The 26,550-nt window shown below is 44.2% G+C and overlaps 1 protein-coding gene across 1 annotated transcript in view; it reads right to left on the bottom strand.

The window, feature by feature from the left end:
- Positions 1–26,550, bottom strand: part of LOC147727586 (uncharacterized) — a 335,530-nt gene that overhangs the window by 65,113 nt on the left and 243,867 nt on the right. Inside the window, exon 7 of the mRNA XM_086963650.1 lies at positions 2,007–2,127. Within this exon, the coding sequence (XP_086819776.1) occupies positions 2,007–2,127 (121 nt within the window). The remainder of the gene's footprint in view (positions 1–2,006; positions 2,128–26,550) is intronic.

Genomic DNA, 26,550 nt, shown 5'->3' with positions numbered 1-26,550 from the left:
TATTTAAACTTCGATATAATTGTATATCGAAATTTAAATCTCGATATTTTGTCTGTGCACCCTGCTGTGCGTCTCTCAGCAGAACTGCCACATCTTCGCTGCTGCATGGATTGGTCCATCTCAAAGACTCACATTGAAGCCACCGCCCATCGGAACCGCCACTGCATGACACATCCTCAGCACAGGTACTCACCTACCTTGCTAGCGGCAGCCTCAACGACGACCACGGACTCCCCATCGCAGCCTCACAACTCCTTAGAATTGATGCATCGTCCCGACTTCGCAAAGTATCCTTGACGCCAGACTTCACATTGCAATCCCCATTGATGGGATCCTCAATGACAATGAAAGCCCTTGCATTGCAGCCTTGTCGCATTTCAGAACCGATGAATCGTTTTGGCTGCGCGACGCGTCTTTGAAGCATATCCTTGCAATGCTCTTCTAATCCAGATTTAAGACACTTTGTTGAGCAGGCCTAACTGGGTCCCTGTAGCTGGCCTGCGCTCTTTCATATTTGGCCTGAAGTTGTGACTTTGTACTTGTCTTGCACTCTGTGCTTTTTGGAGCTATTTTTGCTCAAATCTTTAAAATTGAATATCTCAGGTTGTACTAATTGGATTTTTGTCATTGTGGTCTTGTTTCATTATTTAAATAAGTTTTATTTTTCGACCATGATGTGAATCCGTTTTGCGTGGTGTTTTCACTTTATTACTGTTTGACGTGTTACACAAATACTTTACACATTGCCTCTAAGTTAAGCATGACTCCTCTGTGCTAAACTACCAGAGGGTGCTGGCTTGTGCCTCACCCTCACAAGGATTGAGGTTGCTGCTTGACCATGGCGCACAGTAACACACCAGTCAACCAACAACTCAATTTCTTACACAGGGGGGGTTATTTATAAAGATTTTACACCTTGTACGATGCTAATTTTTTTTTCACTTATTTACTTTCCACTGTAAAATCTATTTTAAGCTGGAAAATCACCTGAAAGTAACACAAAGCAGAGCATAGTACAGCTTTGCGTAACTTAGCGCCAAGGGGGCGTACCATGGGTGGTGTATGGGCTTTCCCATGCAACCACCCAAGGTTTCTGTTGCTAAGCCCTATTTACTTAAAAAAGTAGACCAGGTTTAGCGTCAGAAACCAGCGCCCATTAAAGATAGGTGCTATGAAGGAGACATGCTTTTATTTCTCCTTTCTTTTCCGACTTTGCATGTGTGCTGCACTGTATAGCACACATACAAAGCGGCAAAAGGTTTAAAGTTAGTCTAAGGATAGCATTTTGGCCTGGAAGGGTATTCTTCCAGTATAAAACCTATGCTAGACTCACGAAAAAACCCTTGTACTATGGTGGAAGGGCGTGTCCGTGGCACCCAGCTGCACATTTCTGCGCTGGCGTTTGGGAAAGGGGAAAAGAGAGTGACATATTTCTGTAAATATGGTCCTCTGCTGCTCTCTCGTTCTCACACATAGTTCATCATTTGCGGCTGCTGCACTGCGCTGTGTGACAAACTACTAAATCTGCTTGTTTGTATTTTCTATTGCGCAAATTACCCCCTCAAAGGTAAGTGCCCTAAATTTTTACATCACAAAAAAGGGGGTTTTACCTGAGAATCTTAGGGACAAGTAGCATGAAATTCTGATTTGTGCACCAAGGAACATTGGACATTACAGGGCAAGCATATCTGAAAACCTGCGCACGTTCCAAGGTGCACTAATTTGAATGTTTTATTATTTGCTAAAATAATTCTAGTGAGGTTTTTCATCCAAAAAAAAAACTTTGGGTAAATAGCACAGAATAGGTAATTTGCCCATGAGAAAGATTAATCATGCATAATACGCACATGAGAAAATGTCGCCTCACATGTCACTTTTGCACCTAAAATGGAATCATGACCAATGCTCTAATCATGGCCCCATAACCCATCTAAGCATTGCATTGATAAGAAAAGTGGAAAAAGAAAAACAATAGGGAAGAGCTAAGATGAAAAATATGCTCTCACGTTTGCAGGACCCTCTGTAATCCAGATGTAAGTGGCCTCCATTTTTTGTTCCTTCCATTTGACATTTGGTACCGAACAGGTGGCATTCACTGTCATACGTCTTGTTATCAGTGCCACAAACCTGCAAGAATATGAACATGATTTCCTTATAAGTTCAACTTTATTAGTTTCCACACTTAACACATATGACATGTTCTGATAGAATAAGGAAAATTTATTCCAACATCTATATAATCTAGCAGTTATACAATGGCCTCAAATTTGCATTCTAAATTTCTGTGCAGAAACTGTAGTTATAAACCCTTTTAAAAATATCTGGGAGACTTGTTGTTTACCAATTTTGAGCATCGAGTACTCAGTGTATCCTCAGAATATGAATTTGCAAATAGTTCTCTTAAAGTCTCGATTTTAATTCATTAGTGATGACAAAAACTTGGAAAAGAATAACTATATTGCGCAACTAGAGGTAATCTGCATATTTACTCTCATGGAACGTATTAAACTATCATTGAAATTTTAGTAGTTATTCTAATGAGGATATTAAACCCCCATCTCCCCTCACCCCAGAAGTTACTGGTACCCACAGTAGACTTAACAGACCCAAACCCAAGAACCTCAAACTGATGCCCATGGAGAGGGCCATCCAAGAATGGTGCGAGTGCACAAAGCAAGATGGCCACTTCTCGATAATTCTCTACAAAGCCCGCTTTATTGCAGATTTAAACGCTGCTTAGTTGGCAAGTTTGCCTGCTTGTTTTTTTTCCTGAGTGACAAGTAATGCTGGCGCTTGGTGTTGGTGCTGTCGCTGGAGTCTTTTTTGCTGCCTAGCAGGTGTTTCCCTTTTTCAGGTTTTCACTGGTCAGGCAAGTGAGCTTCTGTCGAAGTTTTTTGTCAGGAGACCTGAGTTACTTAAAGGAAAGGGTGCGGCGGAGGCCTAAACCACACTCACAGCTGCTTTTAGCTGCTGCACAGGCCCCTTTTGCAGAGCTTGTCATTTATTTATTTCTATATCTTCATTTTAAGGTGCTTTTATCATTATTACAGTTTAATTATCGAAATGGAAGGGGAAAAATGTGCTTGTTGTGTTGAACAAATGCAAAACAATATATTTCTCCTCCACCACTCAAGTAAAAAATTGTGGAGTCTGAGGAACCTTCGAAATCCAATTATATTAGAGGAATTACAAGCAGTCTATTCCAATACAGAAACTATTGCGTCAGAAATTTAAAAATATACGCAAAGAAATGGCAAGTCTTTCTATGAAGGTCTCTGACAGTGCCATATATATTCAAGATAACACATCCAAAATTGACGGTTTGGTGACTAATGCAGCAAAAACATTGTTGATGAGTAGTTTATTGCTTGATTTGATAATCGCAATAGACAGTACAACATACGTATTTTTAATTTGCCAGAGGATGTTGAAGGGAATAACTGCATGAAATGTCTAGAAATGTTTTTACACCTCACTTTCTCAGAAAAAAGGCACATAGAATTCATTCATATCGTAATCCAAATCATACAAAACAACGACAAATGATCTTCAAGGTTTTGTGTCATTGTCATCCGGCGATGATCTGGAAAGCAGCAAGAGAGATCCCTTCTTTGAAGGTCAAAGGTTATAACATTTTTATACACCAAGCCTTCGCTAAAGAAGCAGTTAAAATACACAAGGAGTACTCGGACCTCGGACCACGACTAAGAAGCTGTGGTTTCAAATACAGCCTTTTTGGACACATCTACTATGAAAATATGAAAAGATAGTTTTTCCAAGTCTTTTTAACACCTTGAGGATCTTCGTCTCTTCTTGGATCAACTGTTACTGCTCTCAATGGAAGTGAATGTGTCTGACACTTGATTCTTATGTCTGACACTTGATTCCTATGTCATAATTTTTTCATGATAACTCGCCTACTTTTCTAAGTTTTTCTATGAGGGCTTTATTTAGGCAGGTCAATCTTGCTTGCGAATGTGTTTGATTCTGAGCTACTATTTATGCTTTTAGATTGTAATGTTTATGTTTGTCTATGTTGTCTTTTTAGTGTTTGTCTGCATATTTCCTTTTCTTCCTTAACCTCACGTTAGAGCTATTTTTTACTTTCTTTATCTACTTGTTTTTTTCTTCTTTACTGAGCTCTCTCTTCTTTACTGAGCACTCTCTTCTATACAAATGGATAATATTAAAGTTAGTAAAATTGTTTCATTCGATGTTAAAGGTTTACGACACACTGTTTAACGTGCTAAGTTCTAGATTATTTAGCTAGACACAGAGCTGATATTTGTTTACTTCAATAGAGTCAAATAGATGAAACAATTTTATCTTATATGAACAAAACATGGGTTGGTAATGTTATTTCCTCTCCTGTTCTTAACAAGTAAAATGTAGTTGCTATTTTATTTGCAAATCAATTACATCTTCAAATTCTAAGCTAATGTTTGGATTCAGAAGGTCGTTAACTCATTGCTAAAAGTAAACTTGATAATACCATCTTGCACCTGTATGGTCCAACATCTGATGTCTCTCAATGGTGAGATAATCTGTGACAAGACCCAAAACAAATATTCTTAGAGAAATAAAAATTGATTGAACTCATCTCTATACCAAGGCACTATACCAGATCATACGCATTATACTCTGAGGGCCTCATTTATGAGGTTTTGCGTAAGGGAAGCGCAGCAGGCCTTCCTGCTGCGCTTCCCTACAGCAAAAGAAAAGGACAGGAATGCGCCGTATCTATAAGATACGGCGCATTCCTGTGCTCTTCCCTGCACTGGCGCACATCGGGCTGCCTGCGACAACGCAGGCCCCTTTTCACAATAGTGCAATGGTGCCTGTGTTGCGGGGATGATTATTTTTGTACAGGAAGGGAAACCTTTCTGTACAAAAATAATCACAAGAGGCTTTTCCTACATAGAAAAAGGAAAAACGAGGAGAAATAAAGATATTTCTCCCCGTTGCGCCTCCTGGGGAGACGTAAGCTTTTGGCACTGCATGAGATTTACGATTTCTCGTAAATCTGGGGCAGTGTCAAAAGGCCATGGATGTTGCTGGGAACGCCCCCAGCAACACCCATTGCAAGCCCCTTTAACGCAGAACACTGCGTTAAAGGGACTGATATTTATCAGGCAGCATTAAGCCAAAAAAAGTGGCTTAGTACTGCCTGATAAAAATCATGCAGGCTTCTGCGCCATGGAACGTCACAAAAAGTGACTTTCCGATGGCGCAAAGGGCCTCATAAATGAGGCCCTATGTATTTAGAATCAGGGCTGAGTGTGCTTTTTTTACAGCTATAAATTATGTGATCCAGACAGCAAAAATAATTTCACATCATGCCTTCAATGAAGAATTCTGGACAGAAACATATTTTTGTAATTATTGTGTCCCTTTATTCCTGTCTTGTCCTCCTTTCTTGAGCATTCATCTTTCTGCAAATTAAAACTTATGAATAATATGACTCCCCTTTGGCTGGCCGCTTTTTGGACTGAATATTTTCCTCAAGCTGTCATGTTCGACTGTTGTACTATGTACCTATGTAGACTGACTATTTGTAGGTTCCTTTCGGGATTGTCATGTGTATACATAATATTATGTATCATGTGACATCTTACCTGTGGTCTATGATGTATAAGCAATGGCTCTTGGTATGCTACTGCTTTTGTTGTTTTGCAAGTATATAATGAGTATGTTTTTATTTCAGGATTGAAAACCTTCATTTTTACTGAGTAGTTATAGTTCTGATCGTGTTTCCATGGAAATTCGTTTTTTCTGTTGCTAATAATTTGGTGCTTGTTGGAAAACGAGGCAGTATCTGTGAGGCCTGACCAAATAACATGTCACATTAGTCCTTCACTGGGAACCAAACACCCTAGGGCAGCGCCTGACTCTCAGAGGGTAGCATTGCAGAGCAGTCTATGGCTTACTCAAGTAAGGTGATGTGGGCTAGTAATCGCCATTACAGGTGCACAGAAATACCACTAAATAATTGATTGTCCAGTCTGTACTTTGCTTTATAAAAGTCAGAGAACATTTATTAAACACACACACTACTTAATTATATGCACCAATTTACAAATATACATAAGCTGTTGGAATTACTTTTGTGACATTGCGTAACAGCTCCACCCCTCCCGCAGGGGAGGTGGGATCTAGTATTACCACTCCCATGTATGTACATTATCTTGCCCCCTAATGCAGTGGGTTGACATAACCTGGAGTGAGGGCCTTGCCAAATGGCACCATCCCAGTGGCGACTCACCCGATCATCTCAACAAGCATAAAAAATAGGTACACCTGCTCTGGGGACACATAACCCTGACTGAGCATCTCATACTGACCATATAGTATGCACCTCTACATCTTGTGGCTAACAGTCTGGGTTGTTCCTCCCCTAATGCAGTAGTAAGAATACATGTTCGGACATCACTTTAAATGAGGTACTTATCATAGATGATAACGATTATAATGAATTGCAATTAAAGCCCCTACAAGGCATCACAGTTAAAATCACAGGATTACGCAAATACAGCCAGAGCCGGAATGTCCTAGCAGGAATGTCCAGCAACATAACCCCATTTGGCTTATGTCATCACCTTACACAGGTACTTCACATAACACATGTGATTTTCCGTCCCTCTAAAAGAAATTACATTAGTAAATGCATTTCTGGTGCAATTACTCCTCTTCACCTTTAGGGGATGCCCTCTTCCAGACATCTCCCAACTCAGCCCTTCACATTTCACTCCTTGGTGCAATCTTTAACACACCTCAGCTGAAGAACAAAAGTTTCAGCCACAGGATGCTGTTGACGCCGATGCTGGGCCCTTGAGGGGTTATTCTTTCCAAGTCCCCAGAGACTTAGAAAGGGACTTTCATCTTTGTGCTGGGGGAGACTGTGTTACTCCTGCAGCTCCCCCTGCACCCTGGCACGCGGGTCGCGGTGACCCCATCCTCCTGGGGCCCCCATAAGTCGATAAAAAGCTATTTTCCTTGCAAGGAATTATGGGGTGAGTGGCTCCTGCCAGCGCATAATATTGCAGCGGCACCCCCGCTGCTCTGGGGAGAGCGCAACGCACTGCTGGCAGCCTCGCCGCCTCTTCGGCCCTCGATGGGGGCCCAGTCAAAACCGGACCCACAGCTGTTACTGCAGCTCGGGGAGCCCACCCTGAGTTGGTATCCTGGGCCCCGGAGACATTGTTGCGGGGTGCAACGGCGCTCCCCACCAACCGTTGACACTGGGTCCATGGTGGGCTACGAGCACCGTGGTTTGGCCCCTTCACGGGGAGTGCGATGGCGCTCCTCAACTTCCGTCTTTGTGGGAGGAAAAAGCCTCCATTTTTGTCAGGGGCTAGGGTGGCATTTTCACAGGGAGAGCGACAGCGCTTCACTTCTGCTGGGGGGCAGCCCCCAGGACTTGACCCACCCGGGGGCATTTTCTGGACCGGCGGCGGAGTCTCACATGTTTCGTCGGCGGTCGGCGAAAGGTCACTTACCTTCTGGAGGGCATATCTCAGCCCCAAGGGGACGGATATTCCTGATTTTGGCCCCTTCTTGCTCCTGGTGGAACTCCCCAGCCACTGGGAGCACTTACTTTCACCCTCTTGATCCTTAGAAGGGTGAATGCAGCAGGGAGTGGTCTACACTGGTCCCTGCACCAGCCTTTTCACTGGCTCTCTTCCTGGTCCTCTCTTCTTCTTACGCAGAGGCCCAGGCTCATGGTCACTTGCCCTGCTCTCCCCTTGTTGCACAAGTCAGTGTCCTGGGCCAGTCTGGAGGTTCTTCCTTCCAGCTGCCCATGGTGCCAGGCTCCACTACCAGTCGTCCTCAGCAGACCACACCCCAGCAAGAGCCCCTCTTTCTGTGCAAACTCTTTTTTAGAATGGGGAGGGGCTGGCAGGAAATCTCTGTTTGTCCTATCAAACAGCAACACATCACTTCTCTGCCCCTGCTCCCTCCTTCCTGTCCAGGCCTCTGAGTTTGTTCAAAATGACATCGTCCAGGTATCTCATGCCCCATGGTCTCTGAGAGCCCCTTCCCCCTCGCTGTCTTCTCTCCAGAGCAGCTTGATGCCTAGCACCAGGTGTCAGCCGCTGATGGATCAACCTGTAGCTCCACCCATCTTCTCCTCTTGGAGTGAAGCCCTTCACCCTTGGAAATCTTGTCGTGCAGGGCCGGGCCTCTAATTCTACAGCTTGGGGAGGCAGGTCATTAATTCAGCCTGGCAGGGTCAGCCCCAGCCAGGCCCTGGTTATGGGATAACTCAGAGAAATATGACATTTCGGGATGACCCAAAAGCAGTACAAATATGACTTTGGACTTAACCCCATTCATGCTTATGACGAGCTCAGCTCGTCATGAGGCACAGTGGAGTTGTGCTCATGATGAGTTGGGCTTGTCATAACTGCTGCGGCCCTTTCACACGTGGCTAATTCCCCGCCTGTGCAGGTGTTCTTTTTGAGTGGGTGGAGTCATGATGAGTCCAGCTCATCATGAGCACAGCTCCACTGTGCAGCATGACGAGCTGGACACGTCATGAGTACCGCGGAGCCGCGCACAGCCCCTCCCTTCCTGCAGGGATATTAGCACCGCGTGGAAGGGGTTAAGTTACCGCGGACTTTAGTGCGTGTCTGGAATTTGTAGGTGCTAGGAAAGTAAATCTAGCCACTGTGCTCACCATCCTCATAGGAGAATAATGGAATAAACACAGTAAAGTACACTGACTTTCCCACAAATGTTTCTTCCCTTTGTAGAAAGCCTATTCCATGTCACCACCCAGTTCTGCATAAGTCCTGCCACACTATTCAATTTGTAGCTGCTCCTGGGCTGCACCCGTCAGGATCCTCTCCTGCGCAACCCTTACACTTGTGCACACGCATGTACATACGTGTTTGCATGTAACCAGCCCAGTGCCCCTTACTCTGGTAGCAGCACAGCAGCCTACTAGCGCCAGGGGGACACCGGTAAAATGCACATGCAGTTCCTTTCAACATGAGTTCACTGTGGGTGAGTCCCAACTTATAAGGCTCTACCACAGTAAAAGCTCAACAAATAGGTGTTAAAAAATCTGGGGGGGAGGTCAGATAGTCAGAGCCACCTTCTAACAGTGCTGTTTGACGAATCCTCATGAACCTTTATGAAAAAGTGCTCTTTTTGGTCTAGTTTGTGCATGGAAAGTTTTGGGGTATACATCAAGCGGAATAGGAACTTTAGACACAGATAGAGCTTAAATACCTGAACAAATCTATACAAAATTTGGCAGAAAGCTAGATCTTGGTCCAGAAAACGTTTTCCTATTTGGTGTAAAATCGTTCAGTAGTTTTTGAGTAATTAAGGTTAAAAAACGTTGTATATTTAATGCTGCGGAGACTCATCAAACCTAGCAGATCCCATGCTGAGAACTGATTGGTTGCCACCACATCAACAAGGTGTTGTGCCCGCCTCCCCGAACTGACATTGGCCCTGGGGACCCAATCCTCAGGGCCCAATACATTGCAGTTTACCAGGGACTTCTTCCCAGTGACACTGTAGTTCCCTCCTCGGGATAATATGGGATTACCCTGACTGCACTCTTCGAGGCTGGGAGCAGAACTTTGTTACTGCTCAGGTGGCAGACGAGAAAAATGCTGGTCCTGCCAGTGTGGGAGCAAAAGAGCGATGCCAGCTCCCACAAGCACAAAGCATTAGGGAGGTACCCCAGGTGGGTACTGGGGCAACCCAACAGTTTAACATAAATAAATACATAAATATGTTTCCAGCACTTGTGTTGCCCATGGGGCTGCATGCATGGAGCCAGCATGGCCGCTGTGGGCCTGGGGCTCCTCCATGGCCCCCAACAATAATTAAACATGTGGATGTCCTGGGTGTTCACTTGGACATCCAAAAATAATAATAAATAACCTATAATGGAATAATAAATGAGTTGCAGGTGTTGCTCATTCAACATTAACTGATGCAAACAATAAGCACCCCATAATGTCCTATGAAGAGTTTTCACAGATTTTGTTTCAGCCTTGTGGGGCCTCCAGAAAAGATAGGAGCACCACCAAGCATTTTGTCATGTTGTTGAGAACTGCAGGGACTGCAGAGGTTTCTTTTTCTTAATTTCAGGTTGGCTTGGATGGTATTTTACCAATCCAAAACTGTAATACTGTGCCTAGAGTGGTAAAAGATGTTTTACATTGTATAGCTCAGCATGGATAGCACTGTGCTAATCCTATGCTGTAAGGCTTTGCAGTGGAAATGGCAAAAGACTTTGTCCCTTTCTATCGCGGTGTGGATGGCACTGTGCTAATCCTACGCTTAAAGACTTTGATAGAAAAGGCGACATTTCAGGTGAGCAAATGCAGAGTGTCGCTGGTGTTTAGAGTGCTCTATATTGGAGCTGCTTTCCACCTAAACATGAGAACTACCCAGAGTTCTCTGCTTCTTTTTGTGCATAAATTGTGCATCACTCCCTGCCTGAAAGGGTTTTGTTTTGACATAAGATGGGTGCTCCCTTGGGTTTGGACAAAGCTATGCCTCTTTGAAGAGCTCTAATGAGAGCAAAACATGTGTCAGGGGTTGCTTTTATTCATTTCAAGTTGGCTTGGATGGTATTTTCCAATCTAAAGCTGTAATACTGTGCCTGGATTGGTAAAATGCTTAGTCCATTTTACAGCTTGGTATGGATAGCACTATGCTAATCCTATGCTTAAAGACTTTGCTGTGGAAATGGCAAAATACTTTGTTCTGTTCTATATGGGCGTGGGTGGCACTGTGCTAATCCTGCACTTAAAGACTTTGATAGAAAAGCAGACATTTTAGGTGAACAAATTTAGAGTGTCGCTGGTGTTGAGAGTGCTCTATATTGGAGCTACTTTCCACCTAAACATGAGAACTACCCAGAGTTCTCTGCTTCTTTTTTAGCATAATATATTAATCACTCTATGCCTGAAAGAGTTTTGCTTTGACATATACTGGGTGCTCCCTTGTGTCTGGACAAAGGTTTACCTCTCTACAGAGCTCTAATGAGAGTGAAACATGTGCCAGGGTTTGCTTTTATTAATTTCAGGTTGGCTTAGATGGTATTTTACCAATCTGAAGCTGTAATACTGTGCCTGGAGTGGTAAAAGGCTTTGGCCATTTTACAGCTCGTCATGAATAACACTGTGCTAATCCTATGCTTAAAGCGTTCGCTGTGGAAATGGCAAAATACTTTGTCCCTTTCTATCTTGGCGTGGATGGCACTGTGCTAATCCTACACTTAAAGGCTTGGATAGAATAGCAGACATTTGAGGTGAGCAATTGAGTGTTGCTGGTTTTGAGAGTGCTTTTACTTCCATGAGAGTGTAAGGTGAATAAATATGCCACGTACTATACTAACAATGCTATCATCATGCTGGTGCAATAATAAAATAGTCACTAAAATGTGTATACAAAAAACAGTTCATTTCTATATATTGTTTCAAGTGATGATTTTGCACTACAACACCCACATTGTAGGCTAATGTGAAAGTATAAAACGTACAATAAAAGAAAGACTCATTTACCGTGACAAAGGTCCTGGGAGGCTGAAACGTGTTAGGGATACGTTACCTGTTTGAATAATAAACCTTGAATATTGGATTGGAGAGTGCAGCATCCCTTGTTTTGAAATACTTATATATTCACAATGAATGTGTGTTTCTGCAAAGTATAAAAATATTATATATATATATATATTCACTGAAAAAACCATAGGTTATAGACCATATATAGTTAGGGATTAGCATTTAAAAAACCTTATTTTATTTGCACAAAACCATTGAAATTCCATATATAGTTAGTTGCACTAACTATATATCGCGGACCCGCAATCCACTGCTAATGATGTCACATATTACATCATTCATGACATGGTCAGTGACATCACTGATGACATCACTGATGACATCTCAAATGACATCACTGATGACATCACTGACATCTCATTTGACATTACTGATTACATCACTGATGATATCATTTATGTGATAATACATCTTCAGACTCTAATATAACCTTTGATACACTCAGTGTAAACAGGCACTCACAGACTGTCACACATCCATGGAGTTACTCACACACCTATTCAGTCATGCAAAGAATCAATCACATCTCCATTTCCTTAACTATACAGTTATACACACCTTACTTATTCAAACATATACTAACACATATTTACTCTCTTATACAATCCTTGATACAAGTTCACAGTGATTCATACAGCCACTCTCACATTCACTGACTCTTATGTTCAGTTATTTATATATGTCAACTCTCACATGGAGTGTGTTTTACATATGTACTTACTTTGACATGTAGAACTGAGATATCCATTCACTCACCAATATACTCATGCACACAGTCAACTGTCCATACAGCTGTTTCTACATGCACTTTTGAACCCATACACCTAGGGAATCAACCGCTCACACATCTATGCACAGAGTTATACACCTCCCAGCCACCCACACACACACTCAGTCTCCCATACAAATACTTGGGCAACCATTCAATAACCCATATAGTTACTGATATAGCTACTGATTTAAACATGCAGCAGTTTACAGAAGAACATAAATATTGATTGCCAAATTAAGACACTTTAATCACTAACCCATGCACTCAGTGAGACACATTTAATCATTCTCTCATACAGTCATTCATGCACCTACTAAATCCTTCATCCAGACACTTATACATCCACTCATTCTTCAATATGTAAGACATATTTTAACTTTACAGAAACATACAGTCACTGGGTGTTGTCATCAGTGATGTCATCAGTGATGTCATTTGAGATGTCATCAGTGATGTCATCAGTGATGTCACTGACCATGTCATGAATGATGTAATATGTGACATCATTAGCAGTGGATTGCGGGTCCGCGATATATAGTTAGTGCAACTAACTATATATGGAATTTCAATGGTTTTGTGCAAATAAAATAAGGTTTTTTAAATGCTAATCCCTAACTATATATGGTCTATAACCTATGGTTTTTTCAGTGAATTTTCAAGGTTTTGTAAATGCAAATTCCTAACTATATATGGTCTATAACCTATGGTTTTTTCTGTGAATTTCATTGGTTTTTTAAAAGCTAATATCTATAGCTGTAAAATATATTCTTTATTAAGTGACGTATCACGTAGCCCGTGAGACGCCTCATGATGCATCGCATAACCGTGACGTATCGTCTCTGCAGCGCAAACCAAACCCAAAACGTAAGCGCGCCAGAACACGCTTAAAGATATATATATATTTTTTTAACCTTAATTAGACAAAATCCACACGTGCACATATCACAAACGTTCAAAAAACACAATATGTCGGACTACCGTTACGCTGCCGGTTAGCTGCCCGGTTAACGTACCAGGAAGCACCTTTACCGCGAAAATCGCAAATTTTTTTTTTTTCACCCCCCAGGGAACTTTAATAGCCCCCTCATCAATCCTAGGGGTTCAGGAGGGGTCTGCCTTACCCCTTTCATTCATTTACACCTTTTTTTTTTCCACCTCTTGTCTCTCGATCCCACAGAGAGACAAGATGGCGGCCGCTCCAGACTGTTTACAATGATAACAGCCAATCAGCTTCTCCTCAGACTCCCGTTACACTGCCGATTAGCTTCCCGGTAGCTGCCCGGTTAGCTGCCCAGTTCGCGTACCAAGACGCGTCTCTACGGCGTTTGTTTTTTTTTGGCCCCACGTGGCTTTATAATATCCCCCTCATAAATCCTAGGGGGTCAGAAGGGGTCTACCTTGCCCTGTTTCCTTCATTTCCCCCTTTGTTTTGGCCTCCTCTTGTCTCTCGATCCTACCGAGAGACAAGATGGCGGCCGCTCCGGACTGTTTACAATATTGACAGCCAATCAGCTACTCCTCAGACTCCCGTTACACTGCCGGTTAGCTTCCCGGTTAGCTGCCCGGTTAGCTGCCCGGTTCGCGTACCAAGACGCGTCTCTACGGCGAAAAAATCTGATTTTTTTTTTTTTTTGGTTACACTGCCGGTTAGCTTCCCGGTTAGCTGCCCGGTTAGCTGCCCGGTTCGCGAACCAAGACGCGTCTCTACGGCGAAAAAATCGGATTTTTTTTTTTTTTTTTTTTGGGCCCGGCGTGGCTCTATAATATCCCCCTCATCAATCCTAGGGGGTCAGGAGGGGTCTACCTTGCCCCCTTTCCTTCATTTCCCCCTTTGTTTTGGCCTCCTCTTGTCTCTCGATCCTACCGAGAGACAAGATGGCGGCCGCACCGGACTGTTTAGAATGTTGACAGACACCGGAGAGCCAATCAGCTTCGCTTTGCAAAGTTCCGATACGCGAAAAGTTCGCGAACCGGTTAGCTGCCCGGAGCGCTGTTACAGATATATATCTTGATTTAAACGTTAATTTCTCAAAATCCACTGAAGCACATATATTGAGACCTAGCAAAGGCACATCGGGGTACCAGTCCCTACAATTTTGCCAAGTTTCGTGGAAATCCATTCAGCCGTTCGGGCTAAAAGTGAGTCCAACCGCCCTATGGAAATTAACATGGGAAAAACGCGTTTTGGGACCCCCCTTTTTTCTCGGCCCCCCCTTGACGAACCCCCCCCAAATTTTCAGGAGCTGCTCAGAAACAAAATGTGCCATTTTCCTGAAAATTTCAGCCGATTCCGTCCACAAACGCCAAAGTTATTAGACATAGAATTTTCAAAAGTCCCATAGGAAAAAAATCCTAACTATATATACCTACTGGCTATCGCCAGTAGGTAATATATATATATATGTATTCACTGAAAAAACCATAGGATTCACAGCTGTAAACGTGGAAAGATTCAATTGTCGTTCCGATTACAATGTTGTCTTAAAGCTTTAAAAATGCAAAGCATCAATCCTTGCCGAAATAGTATCTAAAACAGATCACTTCTGACAATACATCCTATGGATTGGATTTGCATCCGTTATGTACCTTGAAGAAAGAAGATAGCTGTTCAGACTGCAGAGTGATATTTCTAAAAAGTCAAGCGAGCAAGAGTCAATACGATGGTTGACTCCCAGGAGGCACAAGGGGACGGCCTCGTTGAAACTACGTCCGTCCATGTCGACCTGTTCCCGAGACGCCGAGATGTCATCAGTGATGTCATGAGTGATGTCACTGACCATGTCATGAGTGATGTAATATGTGACGTTATCAGCAGTGCATTGCGGGCGTGCGAGTTATAGTTAGCTGAACTAACTATAACGGGGGAATTTCAATGGTTTTGTATGAGTGAAATGTCCAGTTAACTATAACGCTGATTAGCCTTTACTCCGCATTTTTTATTACGACTTCCTATTTCACGCATACCTTTACTCCGCAAAGTCTTTCATTTTGATTTCTTTCACCCCGCTCATACATTCACTCCTAATACACTTACTCCGCAATTCAAATACTCCGCATTGCTATTGGATTGGCAATTGCTGAAGAACATTATTGACATTTTTATAATTTTAAAAAGAAACTTACCAAAATGCTCGGATTCAAGTCATGGCGCACATCCATCAAAATGAAAAAAATGATGTTTTATTAATAAATACGTCGAAAGTAAAATAAGTAATAAAAATGGACAAAGAGAGTAAATAAAGATGTGGATTGGCAGAAGAGAATTCGAAAGGGTGAAGCTGATTGATAGGTATCTGTTGTGTTTTGTCTTTCTTTTATGTTTACAACTATATTTGACGAAAGTGGTTAATTTGCAGCGTCGCATCGAGGGAATCGGATGCAGATAGGATGCAGCAATAAAAAGGAAAAGGTAAGTTTTTAATAAACTTAATAGATTGTTTAATTATGATAGAAGGATTGCATGCAAATTTTATATATTGCAGCGTAGCATTGTCTGGATCGAATGCAGCAAAGATATTTGAAAAGGAAAGTTTGTAATAATTTCATAGTGTCAATTTGAGTACTTTATTAAAAAAAGCATATTTACACATTTACATTCGTTGTAAAAGCATTTGTGCTAAATAGATGCGTTATACATGTACTTTTCATTTGGAAAACATTTTTTAGTTATCTTGGTATCGTCATAAAAAAATGCGGAGTAATGGTATTTGCAAATTAAAAATGCGTTGTAATGGTATGTGGAATAGTGTCATATATTCAACTATAACATGTGTGAAACCTGTGGTTCCTTCAGTGAATTTCTAAGGTTTTTTAAATGCTAATTCCTAATTATAACGTGGCTGAAACCTATGGTTTTTTCAATGAATTTCTAAGGTTTTTTAAATGCGAATTCCTAACTATAACGTGGCTGAAACCTATGGTTTTTCAGTGAATTTCAAAGGTTTTGTAAATGATAATTTTAAAATGTATTAATTGTTATATTTTTTAAACTGATTTACTTCATTGTTTTAAACTATTTATTTTTAGATATTTATGTTTTAAATTACATTACATATTTTTAATATAAATTGAAAAAAAAAGATTTAAAAAAATATTGAAATTGTAATATATATATATTTTTTTTTAATGTATATATATTTTATATAGCAGGCAATGATATCCTAATCAAGGAAATTCAAGTTACTGTAAGTACGGTTAGAAATACATTTCAGGATCAGTAGTGGGCTGAGAGATGCAGCACTGAGGTCTCTCCTGATAAAAGGGGAGTAAATCGGAATTCGTAGTTCGGCTGATTTTAGAGGAATTTTTTAAAGCTTCAAATCTTCACACTTAGAAGAATTTCCAAGTGAAACCAGTCAATGTTAGCCTATGGAATGAAACTCAAGTTACTGTAAGTACGGTTAGAATTACTTTTCCGGATCAGTAGTGGACTGAAAGATGCAGCACTGAGGTCTCTCCTGATAACAGGTGAGTAAATCGGAATTCGTAGTTTGGCTGATTTTAGAGGAATATTTGTATGTTTCAAAAATAGACAGAATCTTTTCTGGTGAAAACCACACAATAGATTCCTATGGAAGGAAATACAAGTTACTGGTAAGTACGCTTTGATTTACTTTTCAGGGTCCGTACTGGGCTCAAAGATGCAGCACTGACGTCTCTCGTGATAACAGGTGAGTAAATCGGAATTCGTAGTTCGGCTGATTTTAGAGGAATATTTTGCTCAATAGTGAAGGAAGGGGGCGGGGCCTGAGGTGACATGTGTGCAAACATGCCCTGTGGCGCTTTTTGAGTTGGGGAATTAATTTCTCTTCAATCCTGAGGTCCCTTGTGGGCCAACTAGCCCACCAGGTACCTCCAGCATGCGCCAGGGGGCTGCATTGCAGAGAGGTGTAAAAAGGGGCGTGGCCCCATTACACCTCTCTGCAACGCAACCCCCTGGCGCGTTTCCAGAGTGGGAACTAAATCCCAATGAATACTGGGGGTCCCTGGGGGCCAACTAGCCCACCAGGAACCTCCAGAAAGCGCCAGGGGGCTTCGTTGCAGAGAGGTGTAAAAAGGGACGTGGCCTCATTACACCTCTCTGCAACGCAGCCCCCTGGCGCATTTCCAGAGGGGGAACTAAATCCCCTTGAATACTGGGGGTCCCTGGGGGCCAACTAGCCCACCAGGAACCTCCAGTATGCGACAGGGGGCTGTGTTGCAGAGAGGTGTAAAAAGGGGCGTGACCTCATTACACCTCTCTGCATCGCAGCCCCCTTGCGCATACTGGAGGTTCCTGGTGGGCTACTTGGCCCCCAGGGACCCACAGTATTCACGGGGGATAACTTCCCCCTCTGCAAAAGCACCCGGGGGCACGTTTGCAGAGCGGTGCAGGGAGTGGGCGTGGCCTCCTGCCCGATCCCGTTTTTAACATTTTTGAGTAGCCCCCCTTCTTTTTCTTTTTTTTGGGCCCTGGGCACCCCATCGCCCAGGGCCTGACCCCCCAAATATTTTTGAATTTTTTTTTTTAATGGGAAGGGGGCTTCGTGGCCCCCCTCCCGTGGCTAATTCAAGGCCCCGGGGACCCCATCTCCTGGGCAGGGCCACATTTTTGAAATATTTTTAAGGAGGGGGGCTGCATAGCCCCCCTCGTCAGGCCACTTAAGGCCCCGGGGACCCCATCCCCCTGGCAAACCTGCCTCCTTTTTTTTTTTATATGTTTTCGAGGGGGGGGCTGAGTGGCACCCCTCCCGGGCCACTTCTGGCCCGGGACCATATCCCCTGGGCCCTGGCCCTCTCCGCTGGGGACCGTGGGGGGGTCCACAAGCCCCCCACATCCCTGCCGGCTCCCCGCATCCTGCGGGAGCCGGCATTGCTTTTCTGCATGAGGAGCTGCTCCCCATGTAGAAAAGCAATCGCAAACGAGAAAAGTGGCAAAGCTTTCCTACGCACAGGTTAATATTCGTACTCCCCAAATTAGATACAGGTAATAATCATTGTGCGCATCCAAGGACAGGGACAGCCACTTGTATCCCCCGAAATTGACTAGAGAACCAATCCAAACTTAAAGTAAAACCAAAGTCCTGAGCACAACTATGCATTGAGTGTTAAGAAGTCCAATCAATCTTCTTTTTTGATGATTTTATTCTTCAAATCTGATAAAATCTTCTTGTCATTCAAACATTAAATGGTCCTCAAATTATCCAAAGCCACATCATCCAAAGCCAACACGTGTTTCGTCAGTATTGATGCCTCTTCCTATAACTCCTTATCAGATAGATTAATCACCTTCATCTCTGAACCAGTAATCCTGTCTATTTCTGTTTGTTCCATGATCGGGTCTGCATACCTCTTTTCTCTCCTGGTGCACTGCCATCCTCGGCACCCTGTCCTAGTTTTGTGGTTTCGCCACCTTTTAGCCTCATATTTTGGTCTTTGTTTCCCATTTGTATGCGCCACACTTCCTTTAAAAAATCACTTGACTGGTTGGAAGGTCCCTCCCCCAAATCTTCATCCTCACTTATTGAGACACTGCTTGTCGATGTTACACTCTTACCACTAATGGACGAGGCTCTGCTGGCACCTAATGTGTTATTTGATTTCACCAAATGATCAAAACGTTTCCCAAACATAAACACCCTACCTTCCAGATAATCAGCATCATCCCTCTTCAATTTACGCGCTTTTTTACGCTGTTTACTATCCTCTTTATGTTTATTGAGGATTACCTCTAGAATCTCGTAATTCTTTTTAGTTGCTTTCTCTTGTTTGAGATCAATAATGTATTTTTCCAATGCATCAATTTCTTCTGCTATCTTGCTAACTTTTTTCTACTAGCATTCTCTATTAAGATGTTCATTAGATTATTCAAATTACTATTTAATTCTTTTTCCCACTGCATTAGAAGATTAGGTTTGAGATCATCGTATGTGGTAAACAATTGTGAGCGGAGACAACGAGGAACCCTTTCTAATCTTTGATATTGCCTCAATGTGGCTCCGTCCCACCATTTTGATGCCTCATTCTTTTTAAGCTTTTCCAGGGGTATAAACTTCTGCTTCAACCCCTCTTTGACCTTGATATTTCCCTGGGTGACCACTTTGTTGATTGCAACCCCCTCACTTAGGTCTTTAAATAGATCTTCCGCTATTTTATCTCTGTCTCGCCTCATACTCATTTTGGCGATCTAACCTCCTTTATATACAGAAAATTTCGGATCTCATTTGGACGCTGATTAGAACACTGAGCGGTAAGGGTGTATATCACCAATGGGCTATTATAAATCTTGATTTATGGTCATTCTTGGGGTGTGTATATTGTTCGGTCAATGATACTGGTTTATCATCCCTGACAGAGTTGCAGAGGACTTAACATACTGGAAATTGGTTTTCTTTTTTTTTTTTTTTTGGTTGTAAGACTTTATTTGCATTTGACAATTATACAGTACATCATTTGCGTGTATAGAGGACAATGTAATGCCTTAGCCATTCCGATGCTCGTGATACACAGCTATTCAGCCGACAAACCTTCCGGTCCGGCAGCGATTATGATCATGGTGCGTCAAGTTTTCCATCATTATATACAGAATTATTAGTCTTACTTTTTTTAAATTATTTGTTTTAAATTGAAACAGAACTATAGACTCATCAGGAACTATAGACAGTTTAATAGAGCTTCAATACACGGACATCCATCTATATCGTGGGGCTTTGCTGATGTACTACGCTGTAGTCTTACCCGTGAGTTCCCCATGGTCTCTTACCCTCACACCCATATCCCTCCCCGCATCCTGTCCATGGGTATGTATTAGTTCCCAAGTTCATCCTCCTCATCAGAGTTATCCTCTCCTTCCTCCGGCAAAGGTTCACACAGTTCACCTCTATACTTGTTCCAGGGTAACCAGATCCTTTTCCACTTGCGAGGGTTGGCCCTTATTTTATAGACCGCACGCTCGGTAACCATCAGCTTGTCCATGTGTTTGCACCACTGTGCCAATGTCGGTGTGTCTGCCGCCCCCCATTTCTGTGCTATATGGCGCTTGGCCACCATCGCTCCTATCACCACCCACTGTTGTCCTTGTCTAGGTAGATCCGTCCTCCCCCACACATTCAATAAGCAAACCCTCGGGTCTGGTGTAAGTGAGACTTCTAGTGTTTGTGAAATGGTCCTCATAATTCGCCTCCAGTATTCGCTAATGACCGGACATCCCCAAAGTGTATGTAGGAGTGTCCCTTCCTCTCCACAGCCTCTCAGACAGTTCGGATGCTGCGCTCTATGTATTCTATGCAAAGCGGTTCTTGTGTAGTAGACCCTATGGAGTATTTTGAATTGTACTAGGCGGAATCGGGCCGATACTCCGGCCTCTCTCGGGGATGCCAGTGCAGCATTCCAGTCTGTTTCATCCATTTCTCCCAACTCCGTCTCCCATTTATCCCATAATTTAACTAGTGGGTCCGGTAGATTATTTAATAGTTTTCGATAAGTGAGTGATGTAGCTCCTGTTTGCATATAATCAGTGAGCAGGCGGTCTTCTAATGGAGATGATTCAGGGATTTTGGTCCCCGGCTCTATGGCCGTCATCAATGCGTGTCTGATCTGTATATACCTATATGGCTCAGTGGATCCTAGGTCATACTGTTGTTGTAGGAGTGAGAATGGGATCATACCAGTACTCGTCCATAGGTCTCCCACTGTGGAGATTCCTATGTTGTCCCACAGGGTAAATCCTTTGCTATGTCTCAGGCAACCCAGTGCTTTAGTATCCCACAGGGGTGTGAGTTTGGTTATAACATCCCCCCATTTTAATCTAGCCTGCGCCTTATGGCACAATAGTACCGTGTGTTTTGTCGGGCCTACCAATTTAGTCAATAGACGTTTGTTATATAGTGGTGCCAATAGGCTGTGTGTTGCTAATTGGGTTCTGTCAGCCATATAACCCGGGTCGTCTTGTGATGCGTGGATCCACTGGTTTATCACCTTGAGTTGGGATGCCCAGTAATATAACTGTCAATTTGGCAGTGCTATCCAACCGTCGTACCATCCACAGTTAAGTTTTATATGAGCCACGCGAGCCGGGCGCTCTCCCCATAGCAAACCTGAGAGGACTGCTGTCACCTTCTTAAAATATGAGGGTGGGACAAAGGTCGGCGTGTTCTCCAATATACATAAAAAACGCGGAAGTGCCTTCATTTTAAATAAAGCCGCCCTGCTCAGAAGCGTCAGTGGTAAATTCACCCAGTGTCTTGTATCCGCCTTTAAACGAGTGAGTGGGGGTAATAAATTTTGCGTTAAGTAGTGCGAGGCATCTCGGGTTACATAAATGCCTAGATATTTAAACGAGGGGTGTGCTATGGTCAATTGGCATTCGCTGGGTATATGGGGCAGAGGACCCTTCAGTTCATATATAATCGATTTTGACCAATTTATGGTGTAGCCGGAGTAAACACCGTGTGCATTACACAGGTCAAATAGAATAGGAATACCTGCAGCCGGATCAGACAAGTATATCAACATATCATCAGCATAAAGGGAGACCCTGTCTTCCCAATGATCCCCCCAACTTACCCCCTTTAACAAAGGAGTGTCTCTAATGATAGTCGCTAACGGTTCTAGAACCAGCGCAAACAGCAAAGGGGAGAGAGGGCAGCCCTGCCTCGTTCCTCTAGCCAATGGCATGTCACGTGAAACGTGGCCATTTGCCGTCACATGTGCCACAGGTTCTGTATATAAGAGTTTTAGCCACGCTATGAATTTGGGGCCAAAGCCCATATGCGCTAGAACTGCGAAAAGGTATGGCCACTCTACTAAATCGAACGCCATCTTGGCGTCTAGCGAAAGAATGACCGCTGGGTCTGTCAATAGAGGGGCACGCGCCAGTGTGCCATGGACTCTTCGGAGGTTAAGTGCCGTGATCCTATGCGGCATAAAGCCAGATTGGTCTGGATGGATCAAGTGGGAAAGGTGGGACATCAATCTGGTAGCCAATATCTTTGCCAGTATCTTGGCTTCCGCATTGAGTAGCGAGATTGGTCGGTATGAGGCACAGTCTGCTGGTGGCTTACCCGGTTTCGGGATGGCAACTATAGTGGCTAACCGCTGATCTAGGGGTAGTACCCCCTGCTCCAAGCTATCCTTGAACATCGCCAATAATGGCTCACTTAGTGTGTCAGACATTGTTTGATACCATTCAACCGGGATCCCGTTGGGGCTCACTGCTTTTCCTGTGTGAAGTGTGTTAATTGCTGCCTGAACCTCTTGTACTGTCAGGTCTGCCTCCAGTTCCTCCACTGCATCTTGAGGCATGGTTGGGGTGCGAACCGGTTGGAGAGACAGCGTCGCAGCAGCCTCCGTAACTTCCCTTTCAGGAGTGTATACCTCTTGAAAATGATCTGCTAGGAGATCAATTATTTCCGACGGGTGCGAGTGTAGTGTCCCACTGTGGTCTGCCAATTGTAGTATGGTCCTGCTACCTTCTTTTCTCTTATCTAACCAGGCCAGCAGTTTACTGGCCTTGTCACCTATATCGTATACTCTATTCGCCGTTGCTGTTATATTCTCCATCGTTTGTAGACGGATATGATCAGTGTGGGCTTGTTGGCTTAGTGTAAGTGTGTGTAGTGTTTCCTCCGTCGGGTGTTCCATGTGGGCTATGCTTGCTATCTCTAGGTCCGACTCTTGGTCCCGCAACTCCTGCTGCTGCATGCGCTTATGTCCCGTTATTGTTGTAATTGCATGACCTCTCAAGACCGTTTTGTGTGCTTCCCATAGAGTAGTGGGAGAGGATACTGAACCAGTATTTTCGGCAAAATAGTGCCGGGTCGCCTTTTTCAGTTCTTTCCGTACATGTGGTACCTTGTTATACCACGGATAAATTGGATGTAGTCTTCTGCGTACCCTCCCAGAGAATGAGATGTTTAGTATTAAGGGGGAATGATCTGAAACACCCCTGGGCCTAATCTGCACATCACTAATTGTAAGTTGACCGTACCCCAATGTAAGAAAGTAGTCTATGCGGGACAGACTATTATGGGTTGCCGAGTAATAAGTGTATTTCCGGTCCTCAGGGTAAAGGTGCCGCCAAACGTCCACCAGCCCTTGTGCATCAATGAATTCTTGAAAGCGGGACGGACCAGACGCGTGTGTTCTGGCCGGGTACCTATCCTGCGTGTTATGTGCCACTGCGTTAAAGTCTCCCCCCACCACCAGGTCACCTTCCGGGAGATCTAACAGTAATTTCCCTAACTCGGTAGAGTGGTCGCGTGCAGTGCCGGTGGAATGTATACCGAAACCACGTTAAGTGGCTTGCCCTCCCACTGTCCAATCGCCACAGCAAAGCGGCCATACTCATCGGTTCTCGTGGAATGCAGTATGAAACGGGATGCCTTTTTCATCAGTATACCCGTTCCACGAGACCCGGAGGTAAAGTCCGAGTGTACCACCATACTGTATCCCCTTCTGTCCAATGCCTTGCTCGCTGTTCCCACTAGGTGTGACTCCTGAAGAAGGATTAGATCTGGATTCAGTCTCTTAATTCCCTGCAAGACCAGCCCTCTCTTTATCTTATCCCCAAGACCTCTCACATTCCAGGACATCACTTGTAGTGGAGGTATCGGACCTGTGCTTATATTCTCATGTTGAGGAGTAGATTGTGAGTCGCGTGCCATGCACACCTATAAGGTTTAGTCTGTACATTCCAACATCTACGTGCCATAGTACTCAGTACATACCCCTGCAATCTTTCAGTTCGCCGTGTTGCCTATTATTTCCCTGAGTCAAACAAAACAAAAAACCAGGAACCCCCCCCACACCCCGAACAACCCCCCTCCCTGCCCCCCTGCTATACGGACTCAGAACTGCCCGCCCCCCCAACTTAGCAGAGTGCCTGTCCCATTCCCCACACCAAATACTTGCTCGCGGGGGTGAAGAGTCTCCGGAGCCGGCGGCCCCTCATACACTCCTTGGAAGTCCTCAGCCCAGTGTCCTGTAGCCGGCCCTCAGGCAGAATCCAAAACAAAGAAGCAAAATTGCTGGCGCCTTCCTCCACCGCGTCTTCATCTTCATTCGGGAGACTGCGACCAACCTGGTCTCCACAATGGTGGCCCCAACAGATGGGACAATTTCCAGAACCAGTAGCTAAGGTACGAAACCTAGGGGTTATCTTTGATAACAAAATGTCCTTCCAGCAGCATGCCAACTCGGTGGTTTCATCCTCCTTCCACATTTTAAAAAGGATCAAAAAACTCATCCCTTACTTACCATCTTCTGCAGGCAAAACTTTAGTCAGCACATTAGTTTTCTCCAAAACTGACTATTGTAATGCCTTGCTTCTAAACGCACAACAAAAGGTCCTGAACAAATTACAGACAGTACAAAAATGCAGCAGCCAGGACCCTGCTATCCATTCCCAAATTTGCATCTGTCTCCCCCTACATCCGACAGCTACACTGGCTGCCGGTGAGGAGCCGCATCAAATTTAAAGCTTTATGCATAGCTTACAAAGCTATCCACAACCACGGCCCCCTATTCCTAAGACAAGCCTCCCGCCTGCTCGAACACCCAAGGACATTACGTTCATCCTCGGCTCACCTGCTAAGAGTCCCCCGCACAAGAAGGGCCAACTGGGGAGACAAACGTTTCACTGTTGCCACAGCCAAATTGTGGAACACACTCCCTCTCCACATCAAATGTGCACCAACTCTGCTCAACTTCAGAAAAAAACTGAAAACTTGGTTGTTCCCAGCCTAATTCCCCCCCTATCTGACAGAGAGTTCTGCAACAATAGCGCCGAGACACCCTCGGGTATTTGCGCGCTCTAAAAATCGATAAAATAAATAAAAATAAATAAATCTTGTGAGTTGTCTTCTTCCGTCCTGTCAGACATCTGCGAGCCCTCTGGGAGTCCCACGTTTTTGTCCTTTTTCGATCTGTTGGATCTACGAGGTTGTCGCCGGTCTCCATCCATCAAGCCAGTCTCTCGCAAGGTCAGGTGTATCAAAGAACCACGTTTTATTGTCTGATACCACCCTCAATCGCGCCGGAAAAAGCATGGAGTAGGGGATCTCTCTCGCTCTCAATTCCTTCTTGACCTCCAGAAATGTCCTTCTACGGCGCGCAACTTCCGCCGTATAGTCCGGGAAAAAGGCCAGAGTGGAGTTGAGGATCTTCACCGGAGGGGACACCCTAGCTGCCTCCAAAATGGCGTCTCTGTCCCGGAAGTTGAAGAGACGAGCCAAGATGGGTCTCGGCGTCGCTCCCTGCTTAGGTTTACCCCCCGGCACTCGATGTGCTCTTTCCACAGAAAAAAAGGCAGACAATCCCTTGGGTTGGAGCTCTTTTTTAATTAGGTCTTCCACGTAGAGATCAGTTGCTCTAACACCTTCGGATTCCGGTACGCCAAGAATTTGTATGTTGTTCCTTCTTGAGCGACCTTCCTGATCATCCAGCTTTTCCCGCAATGATCTGTTCTCTGTCGCCAGTTTTTGCATCTCTGTTTGGAGCTCAGAGACGTCCTCCACTAGGGACTTCGTGACCACTTCCATCGATTTCACCTTCTCAGACATTTTTTGGAAGTCGGCACGGATCAAAGTGATCTCAGTAGAGATTGAGCCCACCGTGGCCTGTACTTGAGTCAGTGTCTTCATGACATCGTCCAATGTCGTTTTTTGCGTGTTCGCCCCTTCCGCTGTCTTGCCGGCTGGGGCCGACGGGGAGGACGATGCCCCACCACTGGCAAAACGTTCTATTCGGGTCTGCGTGGCACCCCCTCTGGCGTTCTTTCCAGCCATTTCCACCCCTTCGTACCCTAGAAGCCTCACAGGGTACTCCGCCCAGTCGTTCGGGGCGTCACGGAGGGCTGGTGTGCAGGTGGTCAACACCGGTCTCCTTATGCGTGTAGCGGGCCACCTCCTCCTCGCACGCTCAGTCCTTGGTTTATGATTCCTTCAGCGGGTCAGGTGCCGGTGCTATTAGGCCAAAGGTTCCACTCTCAAAAGTTGATCTCGATGGAGAGGCGGCGGTGTCCAAAGGCAGTCGACTCGTTGAGTATTATGCACCAAGATGGCGGACCAGTCCTTTGTTCTCCTTAGGTTTCGGTTTCACCTGTCTGCCGTCTGGAGGAACTTTCTCCTGATCGCTTGGAGATCGGCTCCTTAAATGTAGTTGTGGCTAACGAAGACAGTTTGAACAACTCTTGCCGCTTCCGAGCTCATG

Source organism: Lissotriton vulgaris, chromosome 3_1, assembly GCF_964263255.1.
Source record: "Lissotriton vulgaris chromosome 3_1, aLisVul1.2, whole genome shotgun sequence".
NCBI lineage: Eukaryota > Metazoa > Chordata > Amphibia > Caudata > Salamandridae > Lissotriton > Lissotriton vulgaris.
This window is presented reverse-complemented; position numbering and strand designations above follow the sequence as displayed.